The sequence below is a fragment of the Hippocampus bargibanti genome, linkage group LG01 (assembly GCF_051943395.1).
Source record: "Hippocampus bargibanti isolate YZ-2025 linkage group LG01, ASM5194339v1, whole genome shotgun sequence".
In the NCBI taxonomy this organism is placed as follows: Eukaryota; Metazoa; Chordata; class Actinopteri; order Syngnathiformes; family Syngnathidae; genus Hippocampus; species Hippocampus bargibanti.
In genome coordinates this window covers 14,597,793-14,611,577 of record NC_142734.1, presented here as the reverse complement: position 1 = coordinate 14,611,577, position 13,785 = coordinate 14,597,793, and the positions used below count along the sequence as shown (strand labels likewise).

Here is a 13,785-nt window from a genome sequence, read left to right as displayed (position 1 = left end):
GGCCTTTGCCACCTTTACTTTAACCGTGCGCTGCATCTCCTTGTACTCCTTGTCCCACTTTTCTTTGCTAACCTCTTTCTCTGTATACAGTCCTGCACCTCCCCATTCCATCACCAAGTCTCCTTAACGACCTTTCTTCCACTCGATACACCAAGTACTTTCCAGCCTTTGTCTCTGATTATGTTCGCTGTAGTTTGCCAGTCATCTGGAAGGACCTCTTGCCCACCCAGTGCTTGTCTTACCTCCTTCCTAAATGTCATGCAACACTCTTCCTTTTTCAACTTCCACCATTTTGTCCTCACTTCAGCCTTTGGTTTCTTCATCTGTTCTCCACTTTTATTGGTCACCCTATATTCCTGTCTCTTCTGAAAGAAAGTATTCACAATAGCCATTTCCATTCTCTTCGCAAAGTCAATCACCATCTGTCCTTCAGCGTTCCTCATCTGGAGTCCAAGCCTGCCCATCACCTCCTCATCATCTTTGTTACCTTGCCAACATGTCCATTGAAGTCTCCACCGATTACAACCCTCTCACTTCTCGGGATGTTCTGTATGACTTCATCTAAGTCCAACCAAAAATTTTCTCCTTCTCCGCCAGCTCACATCCTACTTGTGAGACATACCCACAAACAGCATTGAACATCACACCTTCAGTTTCTAGCTTCAGACTCATCATTCTATCTGATACTCTTTTTACTTCTAAGACATTCCTAACAAACTCCTCTTTTAAGATAACCCCAACTCCATTTCTCGTTCTGTCTTCACCATGATAGAACAACTTAAACCCTGAGCCTAAGCTTCTAGCCTTGCTCCCTTTCCACCTGGTCTCCTGGACACACAGTATGTCTACCTTCTTCCTTTGCATCATGTCAACCAGCTCTCGACCTTTACCTGTCATTGTTCCTACATTCAAAGTTCCTACTCCTAGTTCTATACTCTTGGCGTTCCATTTCTCACTTTTCCTCCGGGCACACCTCCCTCCTCTCCTTCTTCGACCAACAGTAGTCAATTTTCCACTGGCACCCTGAAGGTCACTACGCCAATGGAGTCCAAAACCCCAAAATAACAACCACACTTCCAATCCTTCCTATGTACACAGAATCCCCCACACAGTCCTTCCGTTTTAGATCTGCTTCTTTCAAGTGTAAACACTTCATCAGCGTCTCGTCTAGCTCTGAATCTCCTCCCCAGAAAATGAGTCAGGAGTTTGAGATAAAACGCCTGTCTCTGGAGGAGCAGCGAGACCGAGTGCAGCAGCAACTGGACAACTTGAAAGAGGAGCTCTCTGCCAAGCTCAACATGGCCAATCAAGAGGTACGAATTTTAAGAATTCACCATCCTTTGTTGAATCAAGTGTTGATTCAACTCATTTAACTGCATGGAACTTTTTATGTTGAGGTGGGAAAAGTCAAAAGTAGTCAGAAGAATAAATATACAACTACGACTACTTACATCAGTTGTATTTGTACTTTAACTGCCACCATTGCAGGTGTCCCACCTCCAGGAGTTGGTGAGGGAGCGAGACCAGAACGTGAGCTCAGCACAGAACCAGATCACCTGCTTGAAAGAAACACAGGAGAAGCTCAAGATAGAGCTGGACGCCACCAGAGCTCGGGTTCGCGAAACCAGCAACCTGCTAACAGACCTGCAGGTGAGCAGGGCGCGACCTGTAAGGCCGGCATACCATGGGGGAATTAAAGCCGAGGACAAAAGTGAAGATGATGCGATAGATTTTATAAAATGGTCAAAAAGCAGTAAGAGTTGAGTCATCTGGGAGCAAATGATTACGGTGCCGTTATGCGCCAAGAACGATGCTCTTCAAGAGAAGGGGACAGGGAGCGTGAGCATACTTTTGAACTGCAGTACAGCAACAAAACTGCAATGTTCATTTGATACGGACGTAAACCCCAACTCTCTGCGTGTAGGAGGAGATTGAGACCCAGAAACAGCAGCACGAAGCCCGAGTGATGTCCATCCGAACCGAGGAGAAGCAGAAGATGGATAAGATGGCCGACAATCTGGAACAAAAATGGAGGGAAGCGCTTCGGTAAATAAATACATGGACAAAGAGCCTCCCTTTTTTATTGGAGCCTCTTTGTCATAAGTCCGTTCTACCAAAGAACGACTATCCGAGTACTAGAAAGATAGTGTATTTTTCAAACCATAAGGGAAAGAAATGCAGCATCTTTCTACAAATTAAAAAAAAATGCTTCCCTCTTTAGTGAAGAAGTGCGGTTGTTGAGGGAGGAGCTGAGCGAGGAATACGATGCCGACAAGCAGGCGGCCCTGACTCAGATGTCCCAGCAGAAGGAGCTGGAAATGATGGCCGCCAGGGAGGGCTGGCAGAGGAAGGTGGAGGACCTGCTCGAACAGGTGAAACTTCAAATGTGGCTAGTTAGCTTTTGTGTGATGTCACAGAATTTTTAAACGTAGGGTCAAAGTGCAGGCTACCACGGATTACGGAATCTATCGCTCGTAACCGTCCTTCATTGGTTTAAGAGCTTTATATGGGTCCAATATAAGTTGGTATTTTAATATTGTAAATTTGTAGGTCTCTCTCTCTCTTTCACTCCTCCCAAAGAGATTGATTTCAATATCGATATTCAAGTCAAGTTGAATATTCAAAAATTATGACAAGTAAATCAACATTTGCGGGTACCACGCGACCTTTAGCTGTTTGCAATCATCTCCATCACTTTTAACTCATACAATGCCAGACAATGTGCAAATGTCTCCACTCCTGTGCCAGGGTTTTTGTCATATTTACTAAAATTTCAGGACCAACAGAATATTGAGTTTTAGGACTGTATAAACATTCAATGCAGCGTAAGAAACTGTAGACTATCTTTCATCAGAAAAAAAAAGTTTATTTCGAGCTTACTTGGTTGCAGAGTTATCTGCATTGAAAGTGGGGGCGGCTGAAAGGACAAAAGGTAAATGCTGCCCCCTTGTGGGAGGTGAAACCTTTCCAGAGGTCTAACCGAAGCTTGAAACACAAACCCCTGCAAGAAAAAACAAAACCCGAACAAAATCAGGAATGTCATGCTTTTCAATTCCCGACTAAATTCGGGAATAGCAGTGAATGAGTTAATTGACTGGTTTGCTCAGGGACTAATATTTGACAATTTCCTTCTCACAGCGACTTTGTTGCATTGTCAAATATGATTGACAGTGGTGTTGTGAACAACTTTTGCCCGTTTTGCGCAATCAACGTAATTCCCCCTGCAACAGAAAATGCGAACAAGTTCTGGAAGCAGTGACTGCTCGAGCCACACCGAATCTTGAGCCTCTGTCTAAATCAACACTCTGAGTCACAAATCGAAAGCGCCAAGAATGACTCTGTGATTTCTGGGCAGTTACATGGGTGTTCCTTGTGCATGTTAAAGGAAATCTATGTAATAGAACAACCTCAGCCAAGGCCATACACGCTAAAACATGACAATTTGATGTCACAGTTCCATCTGCAGAGGTGCTTAAGCGCTGACCTAGTTGGCCCCGGTGCAGTAAGAGCAAGAAAAGAAAAAAAAAATATTAATCTTAAATTCACAAGTACGCGTTGGTGGTCATCCCGACTGCCTTCTTCACTTCTAGATAATCCCATTCAGTCATGCTCCTCTTCCTCGTTTTGTTAAAGCCATCTAACCCAACAGCTTTCCGTTTCCATCCTGCTGCACTAAATCCTGCAAGGGATTTTAACTGCCAGCGGGTGGAGTAGAGTCATGCCATTCACTGCCCCTTAAGCATCTCATAGTCACAGTTTCTCCGCTAAACAACACTCTACTTTTGCATTCAATGAGCACCCATCAATATTGGGGCATGAGCAGCTTCAATCATATTGTTGACATCACCACAATTACATCATTATTGTAGCAGGCTGGATTTCTGGTAGGCAATCGGTGTAAGACACACACACGTCACGTTTATTTTGGTTCCCATTATTCACATGCAGTGTAATATTGGTGTCTTGTATGTAGATCTCTCTGTTGAAGCAGTCTCTGGAGCTGCAGCTGTCCCAGTCGCAGTCGGCCCTCCAGCAACTGCAATCTCAGTTCAGTCAGGAGAGGGAGCTGCTCGGCCAGCAACTCAAAGGTACCCCAGTATCATCACATCAGTGTTTCATATTCGAGAGCATTAGCAGTGTTTGAAATAACGTCTGCCCGGAGGCGTACAACTTTTATGTCGGGCGTACAACTTTCAAAACGTCTTAGCCCGGGGTCTAACAACTTCGTCAAAAAAAATAATAATATTTTTTTTCAAATCAAACGTTTGCTTTATTCAACTTTATTGGTTGGCTGCCGTGCCGAGTATGCAAATTGCCGAGTATGCAAATTGCCGTTCGTTTGGGAATTTGCATACTTGGCACGGCAGCCAACTAGAAGCCTGTTTCGTGCTTCATACTTTTCCGAGCGTTATAAGGTCATGCATTTGAATATCATTTTTTTCAAGTAGATTGACAGAACCTCAGCCCCAGACGAAAGCTTCAAAAGAAAATAACAAAATTTATGACACTACAAAATGTAAACGTACATTACACCGTGACTGTAAAGTGTACTTGAGAGTTTTGAAAGGCGCTTAGAAAGAGGAGTCTACGTGGCTATTAGCAGACAACGCAATGCAAACGTTCAATTGCGCACCTTGATGACTAACACACTGGAGCAAATTCTTCAGCAAGGGATATTTACCATAAATTAAGCAAGGGAGCATTTGGCAGGCAACTTTTCAGAGTTGTCTGCCCTGTTTTCCGCTAACTTTTTGTCATGAGTTTCAGACACTGGCATTAGGTTGAGTGTTTCGATCCGTGATCTGGAATTTGCCAGTTTTCCTGATGTTTGGGTGTTTTTTTGTCCATCATTAAAAAAAAAAAAGCATGCCTCTCGGGTCTAATGAAGACTTGAAATTGTCCTTTGATGTGAATTTGAACATTGTCCTGTGTTTATCACGACGGCCCAAGAACTCATTAAAAAGATAGCTATTTGATTTTGGAGGGGGGTCTTAATTGTTTTAATCTATGGATTTGCAAATCTACATGTATCGAACCGTAAATATACAGGGGTGGACAAGCGCTTATAAATGAAATGTATTATTATTATTATGAATTGAAGTTTATTATCACTATTCGCCACGGATGGCAGTCGTGACAGGGTTATACTGATAGGACGTTCGTGGTTTTATATGAGCCTCTCCCAGGTGCACTGATGAAAAAAATCTTAGCCTTCTTCAATGTTTAAATTGCCTATCATAGTTCTTGGTTCTTGCCATTTCACAGCATTTTTCCATTATCGTGCCTTTTTTTAGTCTTAAAATCCAGTTTAATTTATTATATACAGAAAATATCACAGGTTTAATTGTATTGCATGATCTGCTGATGCCATGCGCGTTGAGATTATTATTGTGTGATTGTTTACCGCCATGTTTATGTTTCCTAGAGATGCAGAGAGAACATCAGCGGAGGGAACATCGACTACAAGAGGCTCACTGCTGCGCACTGAGTACTATGGAGGAGGCTCGGCAGCACCAGATCCGGGTACAATACACACATAATACAAAAGGGGCAAAGAGTGTGTCAAAAGTAGTACATACACTTATTTGTATTTATCACAGTCATTTAAGCATGGTTAAATGACAAACCAGAGACTAAAGAGGCACTTGCCCTCCTCACATCTTTCTAAAATGTATGGAACTAGGATATAATGATCAGCATTTGGTTTACTTGATTTGCCCATGCAAGCTTGTCAATTTGCAAATTATATCCTTTGGAATCCCCCCCCCCCCCAAAAAAAAAAAGGCAGAAGACTGAAATTTACAACTGCACAAAAAGTGTTAGCTGATGTTTCCAAAATTCCCCAGTGGTGCAACTGAGTTTTGGTGGCATTGTATTTGGAATCACAACATCTATACCTCTATACATACACTTGCAACAATGACCGATGCATTTTTTTTTTTACAAATATTAGCTCCCAGAATCTGAATCTTCTTGATCTTTCAGATAAAAAAGGATTAATTTGTCAGCGAAATGTTAGTAGACAAAGCATCCGGATAAAGGTCTCTAAATAGGAATTCGTTTAGACCAGCGCTGAAGCACAACATTATCTCAAGTCACTTCCTCCTGGGGGGAAATTATAATGTTGAGCAGTTGTTTTGCCTAAGTTAGGCCAACTTGATCAATTTATCATATAAAAATCTATTTCTTAATGGAAAGTGAGAAAATCAGTAATGAGCCGGTGAGAAAATGACCAATTCTCCAGAGAATGGACAGACTAAGTCAAATTTTCCAATTTTTTTCTGCGAAATGTTTCCAAAAAATTGAAGGAGCTCAATGGCTCATTGTTGGCTTCATAACTAATGTGCTACGATAATACAATCCTGGCAGAACTATTTCATGCACATTGAATAATTAATGTGATATTCATTGCCCCGTTGAACAAAATGATTTGGGGGGAGACTCAAATGGTTATTTTGGTTCCTGAGGGCTGAGATAGGTGGAAAATAGGTGTTGTAAAAAACAAAACAAAAACATTGTTGTACAGTGAGACCTCGGTTTACGAACCCCTTGGCTTACGAACTTTTCGGTTTACGAACGTTACATTTATGAAAAATTTACCTTACCACACGGAGCTGCCACAATGAGTGTTGTGTCGTTCGCGAACGAGCCTCCTAACAAGAAAATGGTGGCCACCGTGTTTGTCCGCTATTCCCCGCCCCCAGTCTTCGGTTAAATCCATGTGATTGGTCAAGAACGCAGCAGTGGAGGATCGGGTTTACAGACAGAGAGAGAGAGAGGTTAAAGCCACGTGATTGGTCAAGTACCCAGCAGTGGGGGGAGGGTTAAACATTAAAAGGAGAGAGACAAGGAGAGAGTGTGAAAACACACACACACACACACACACACACACACACACACACACACACACACACACACACACACACACAAAAAAAAAAAAAAAAATGAGGCCGTTCTCCAAAAAACAAAATGGTGTCTTAGGTTAAAGCCACGTGATTGGTCAAGTACCCAGCAGTGGGGGGAGGGTTAAACATTAAAAGGAGAGAGACAAGGAGAGAGTGTGAAAACACACACACACACACACACACACACACACACACACACACACACACACACACACACACACACACACACACACACACACACACACACACACACACACACACACACGCGAAAGGGAGATGACAGAGCTTGAAACAAAAAAACAAAAGTGTGAGAGTGTGAGAATAGTGAGTTGATTTCTCCACTGTGAGACTAATAAAGACATATCCAATCCAATCCAAAATGGATAGAAAACAGTTAAAATATATGGGATATTTTAAAGGACAACCGACGTCTCCGGACAAGTTGTGTCCATATTTTGTAAAATTGCTTCAAATGACTTCTACTGAGCGTATTTTAAAAAGATTCCACCGCATATAGCTATATTTTACGTTTTAAGACTCGCGCTGAATATTCAGGAAGTCTTGATTTTGAGTTGGTGACGAGTCCGTACGTGACGTCACTAAAGGAACGCCCCCTGACCGAAAAAATACATATTGTAGCAGTCCTTCCATCACGTCAATGTATTTTTCTGTATTGTTTGGTCTGAAAACCTTGTGTTGCACCCAAAAGCCGCCAGAAGAGGGTGTCCAAGCTCCATATAAGGAATTTATCAGCCTGTGGAAACGGAGGTGGCCACAGGAGGTCGCCCTTTTGTGCCTCTTTTCTGGTGATCGTTTCTCCCCAATGTTGCCTCAAAATGGCATGGAATAAATAATTTAATTGATTGCAAACATGTATGCTTTCCTCTTCAGAACTATTTGAATCATATTCATAACTGGAGGTGTAACAACAAAGCATATTCTCCGAATCTGAAGCCATTGTTTTGATTCTCAAGCAATGCAAGATGTCTTGGCGTGATGTCACAAACTGGGAGCGGGACTTTCTGAAAATGCCCAATTCGCAGCTCAATTTTTTGCAGATTTTGGACACTTTAAGTCATTTTTATTGGTGTTTTGCATTTGAATAAAAAAATATACTGCGTGTTACGGTATGTTGCGGTATTTTAGATGCTATAAATCGTTTTTCTGATGTCAGTTAAGAAACAAAAAAGTGACGTCGGTTGTCCTTTAACTGTTTTCTATCAATTTTCTCACTATTCTCACACTCTCACACATTTGTTCAGGCTCCACAAATAACCTGCACAAGTCATCTGTACACTTGATGCAAAAAGCGATCAACCCAGCTAAACAGATCACAATTGATGAAGAACTAGATACAATTATCACAGAAAAAGCACCTACAAGGGATCATTCCTCAAGATGGTGAAAGAAGCCTATGTTCCTCATTAAGTGTTTAATGCTGATGAAACCGGACACTCCATTCCATCAAGCCCTTAATGACCATCACAAAGGTAAATAAAATGACTTTAATGTATAGTACAGTTTATTTCTTTAATTATAATACCATAGCACATTTATTATACATAAAATAATGTATATTTTGTGTAGTTTTAAGGCTTAGAATATTAGAAAGTAGAAAATTATGTTTTATGGGGACCTGGGAACACATTATTCTCATTTTAATGGTTTCCTATGGGAAATTAATTTTCGGAATACACACTTTTCGCCTTACACACTCTGTCTGGGAACCAATTAAGTTCGTAAGCCAAGATCCCACTGTACTTTGAATTACATTTTCTAACCATTATGCGCTGCCATTATTTTCTATTTTGCTGCTGTAAAACAAGAATTTCCATACTGCTAGACCAGGGGTCGGGAACCTTTTTGACTAAGAGAGCCATAAAAGTAAAATATTTAGAAATGTTTTTCAGCAAGAGCCACACGCACGCGCGCGCATATACAAACGCTCGCGTGCGCGCGCGCACATACAAACGCTCGCGTGCGCGCACACACACGCGCACGCGCGGCTACTTTTCAACAAAATATCAGAATGTATTATTGAAAATAACTTTGTGATAGTACTCACCGTTAACATGGATGGTTTTCCGTTCCTCGTGTTTGGTAAAAATCCAGGAAAACGATCGGAATGAAATTCAATTTGCCGGTCCAGAGGCGAAGTTACTGCTAGCTGGCCTGCACACGGCTCATAAGCTTCCACACTTGCTATCTGCAATCTACTTCTCGCAGAAGTATGTCGGTGCTAACGTTAACATGGGGCTTGTTAAAATGTCACTGACATTCGACTGTTTCATCGATGGTATTGTTTCATTGCAAATTAGAATCAGAACATTTTCTCTCCTCTAATGCTCCGGTGCATTCACGCTGAAGTGCACAAGTTGGGCTCATTTTGGGCGTTTACCTATTTCAACATGACGGCCACTATCATCCAATCAACATGGCGCTTTCGGCCATTCTAGGTCAGTGTCATCCAATCAAAATTGCGCTTTCCGCCAACTGCAGCCCCAATGGGAAATGAACGACGAAAAAAACGACAATATGTATTATAATATGTAATATTTATCGGCGAGCCATATGCAATCATCAAAAGAGCCATATATGGCTCGCGAGCCATAGGTTCCCGACCCCTGTGCTAGACAAATGACGCCGAAGGTTTCTGATATCATAGGGGTGTTTTTCCCATTGCTTTCCACTTTCTTCCTCCTCTTGCTCCCTGTCAACGCCAGGCGCTGGAGGAGCGTCTGAAGCAGGAGCAGAGGGAGGAGGTTCATGCTCTGAAGGAGGCCCACAGGAGAACCTTGGACATTCTCAGACAGCAGTCAGACCAGGAGTTGCAGACGCTGCGATATGAACTTGAGGATGAGGGCAAAGCCAAGCTGGGTAATTACTGCATGTCAACACTGTTTGCGGTTTACTGTCTGCAATGGATGGACATGGATGGTAATTCTATATGAAGTGTTATTGATGTAGCAACATGTTCAGAAGCTCAGTGTTTCTGAGGAACCCTTTGAAATCATGAGCCAGATCTTGCTGCCGTGGATTTTTGTGTTCAGTGTATTTGTTAGAATTAGTTATATACACATGCTAAAAATAATAATAATATTATTTTATTTCTACTTATTCTTATCAATTAGTAAGTCCATATCTGTATGTAGTATAGTTATTTGTATATGTCAGCTTTTACTTAGTATACAAATCTAGCTATCATGATTCAGTCTAATAATAAATACTCATGATTGTATCTAGCAGATGATAGGTCCTTTCCAAAGTGACATCACTCCTGTTGTTTATAAATGTCCGAGACGTGCTCTCGCGCGGGCTCTTGTCTCTCGGTCCCTTGGCTCTGCTTCTCCCCCCGAGAACATCCTCTAGCTGCCTCTTCTTCTTTTCCCTTCGGCTTTTCCCATCAGCGAATCAGTCCTCCATCTCTAGAAGTTTGATTTGCATGTTTGTTTTGGCCAAGCTTTTACATCGGATGCCCTTCCTGACACAACCCTCTGTATTTATCCGGGCTTGGGACCGGCACAATAAGACACTGGCTTGTGTCCCTTTGTGGCTACAGAACAAGCAATTCGATGAGCTTAATAAAGATGAAGATGCTCGATAAAAAGGCAATGACAGCAAGGATAATAGTCGGCAATAACAAAGGGAGAAAATCAATGCGTTTTGGCAATGAATTACACGATTGAAATTATAACGCAGCATTTTTTAAATCAATCTTTTTCATCAGTCAATTACAGTGTTAATTAACCCCTTAGAGCAAGCAATTTTGGACTACAGTATTTTTAAGCCCCCGCAAAAGAGCTTCCAAATTGCACTGCCTCAGTATGCTGAGGTCAGGTGACACTTTTAGTATATGAACTAAATTTCTACAGTTTAGCTGGTGTATATAATGTAGAGTCACTTTACATTATAAATACTGTACTACAGTGTTTATTATATTTTTATCAAAACTGTGTGCATAGGTGAGGCAGACAGTTCTCCTGCCTAATGACAGGGGGCGCTGGTGATTAGAGATTCTTCTTGCGCCTCCTCGGCTGCAGAATAATAGAATTAGTGACGGCAAGCTACAATAAAGAGTTAGCAAGTTAAGTGCAACCATCCACTCATTTTTCGTGTTGCTTGGCCTTATTTTCAGAATGGAGGATTACATATTTAAATTGAAAGAAATAGAGAGACTTTTAAAACTGAAGAAAGATAAGGAAGGTATAGCTGCCTTTCTTCAGAAGGATCAGCACATGGATTTCATGTATAAGTAAAGGTAACACGATAATAACGTTTTTTAATTCTTTTTTTCTATGATACAGTTTATATCAAGAATGTTGACATGCCATTTTAAACAAACCACGTTAACTGTTGCCAATCAAATGGTGAATAAAATACTCTGTAGAGTTCATATGTTTGTAAATCTGACTGTGATGATGTCAGTGCCTCACCACCCCTGAACCTCACCGCACGTCACTGGTATATTCATATATTCAAGTACTACACAAAAGAAGAAAGCTGCTGATGATGGCAAAGACCTGCCTGATAAATAAATATTAATTTTTGTATATCACCTTGCTTCCTGCTGATTTAATATTTAGACTACACAAATGGAGAGCTGAACCAGGAAGAACAACATTTAACGCAACAGTATTTCTATGTTGTGGAAAACTGCAGATGGAAAACTTAGTGGTCAGATTGCAGACGAACAAGGTTTTCATGACCACTTTCTTTGTGGCAGCGTCACTCCGTGCTGAGCTAAACCACCTCCACGCGACTGCCACCGAACATCTAAAGCAGATTCACCTCAAAGAAAATGTGACTGTCAAACGGGAACTGGAGAAGGCCATGGAGCATAGCCGCCAACAAGTACAGTGAAATTCGTTTTTGCTCATTTTTAGGTTGCTTTCAACTTCTGGGAATTTCAATATGATTTCCTCACCCTCCGTATTATGCAGGAGCAAGAACTGCTAGCTCGTATCTCAGACTTGCAGACGGAGGTGTGTTCCCGTAACAACCGCATCACAGATCTGGACCATGAGATCCATTCTTTGAATGAGACCATTGACACCTTGACTCGAGAGCTCGAGTTGAAAGGCAAAGAGGTGCTTCGGGTCCGCAGTGAAGCTAATCATCAGATAAGGTAACGCATGCTAACTCCTATTGAATGGCTTCTTTTATCATTTATGAACTGAACAAGTCCTTAAAGGACAACCGACGCCCCGGACAAGTTGTGTCCATAATTTGTAAAATCACTTCAAATGACTTCTACTGAGCGTATTTTACAAATATTCCACCGCATATCGCTATATTTTACGTTTTAATACTCACGCTGAATATTCAGGAAGTCTTGTTTTCGAGTTGATGACGATCCCCTATGTGACGTCACATTTGGAACGCCCCTGACCGAGAAAGCGCGGACTGAGAAAGCGAGAGCTTGGGCACCATCTTTTGCATTTTCTGGGACACTACATTGCTGTCATTGACGGCTCGAATTGATATGGGAGGACTCCTTTAATCGATTGCAAACATTTATGCCTTCCTCTTCAGAACTATTTGAATCATATTCATAACTGGATGAGTAACAAGAAAGCATATTCTCTGAATCTGAACTCCATGAGCCCATCATTTTTTTTCTTGAGCAACGCAAGACGAGTTGGCGTGATGTCACGAACTGGGGGCGGGACTTTCTGAAAATCCCCAGTTTTGAGATGATTTGTGGCAGATTTTGGACACTTTAAGTCATTTTTATTGGTGTTTTGCATTTGACTAAAAATATCAGCCTGCGTGTTTTAGGTATTTAGATGCTATAAAACGTTTTTCTGATGTCAGTTAGGACACAAAAAATGGTGTCGGTTGTCCTTTAAGATTACTTTGAAGGCAAAAATATATTTTTGGGGGCTGCATCTGCTTTTTATTGTATTTTATTTTTGTGGGTCGGCTGGATCATATTAAATGGATTTCTATTCATTTCAATGGACAATGTTATTTTGGTTTGAGAGAATTGTAACCAAATGAAATGAAATTATATCACAGCTCCACGGAATTTGTATACAGTATGTCTGTATTAGTCTCGAAGTGCTTCTCTGCTTGGACCCTGAAGCTGAATGATCTATTCATTGATTTATTGATATATTGATATATTGATTGATTGATTGATTGATTGATTGATTGATTGATTGATTGATTGATTGATTGATTGATTGATTGATTGATTGATTGATTGATTGATTGATTGAGCCACAAGCTGTGTGAAGATCTGTTTCGATGGAGTTTACTTTAAATGTAACATGCATTTTGGGTTTTGCAGGTCTCATGAGCAAGACTTTGCAAAGAGGCAAGAGAGGGAACTGGGAGAGCTCAGTGTGGTCCATCACCGAGAGACTCATATCATGTTGGTAGACTTCAACAAAGCTCAGGAGGTTCTCAAAGACAAGATTACTGCATTGCAAATAATGTAAGAACCAGAAAGAAGCGAGTTTACCCTTTTCTTTCCCAATGTGCTTGCCTCTTGTTTTGTCTCCTTCCTCAATGATTAACTGTCTCCTTATCCAGTCTGGAGGGGACAGAAGAGAAGTTGAGGAACCGAGAGAGCCGACCCGAAGATTTGCATCTTATCGCAGAGCTCCGTGAGATGGTCACAGAGAGAGAAGCTTTGGTCAAGAAGCTGGTGGTAAGTCAGTTGAATTCTGTTGTGTCGTAATACTATTTTATTTTTGTGCAAGATACTTTATGTTTCTAGTGTTATACAGACACTCTCTGAAGATATACATTTAAAATAGGATGACAAAAAGTTTTATCAATTGGAGCTGGTTAACAGAGAGACGGGCTTCAGCAAGGTCTTCAACTCCAGTGCCAATGTTGGGGTCATCAACCCTCTTATTAAGGTCAGTGGGTG

The 13,785-nt window shown here is 41.3% G+C and overlaps 1 protein-coding gene across 11 annotated transcripts in view; it reads left to right on the top strand.

Moving 5' to 3' along the window:
- The window catches only part of LOC148903240 (protein FAM184A-like), a 66,350-nt gene that overhangs the window by 44,055 nt on the left and 8,510 nt on the right, over positions 1-13,785 (top strand). For 8 of the 11 annotated variants that reach the window (XM_088998425.1, XM_088998394.1, XM_088998408.1 and 5 more), the window contains 12 exons: positions 1,191-1,313; positions 1,489-1,650; positions 1,925-2,046; positions 2,222-2,372; positions 3,974-4,088; positions 5,426-5,523; positions 9,629-9,782; positions 11,629-11,756; positions 11,846-12,030; positions 13,198-13,344; positions 13,443-13,560; positions 13,670-13,774. In XM_088998425.1, the coding sequence (XP_088854551.1) occupies positions 1,191-1,313; positions 1,489-1,650; positions 1,925-2,046; positions 2,222-2,372; positions 3,974-4,088; positions 5,426-5,523; positions 9,629-9,782; positions 11,629-11,756; positions 11,846-12,030; positions 13,198-13,344; positions 13,443-13,560; positions 13,670-13,774 (1,608 nt within the window). Of the gene's footprint in view, positions 1-1,190; positions 1,314-1,488; positions 1,651-1,924; positions 2,047-2,221; positions 2,373-3,973; positions 4,089-5,425; positions 5,524-9,628; positions 9,783-11,628; positions 11,757-11,845; positions 12,031-13,197; positions 13,345-13,442; positions 13,561-13,629; positions 13,775-13,785 lie in introns of those variants that run through there. The other 3 variants (XM_088998403.1, XM_088998434.1, XM_088998443.1) reach the window with 2 other exon arrangements.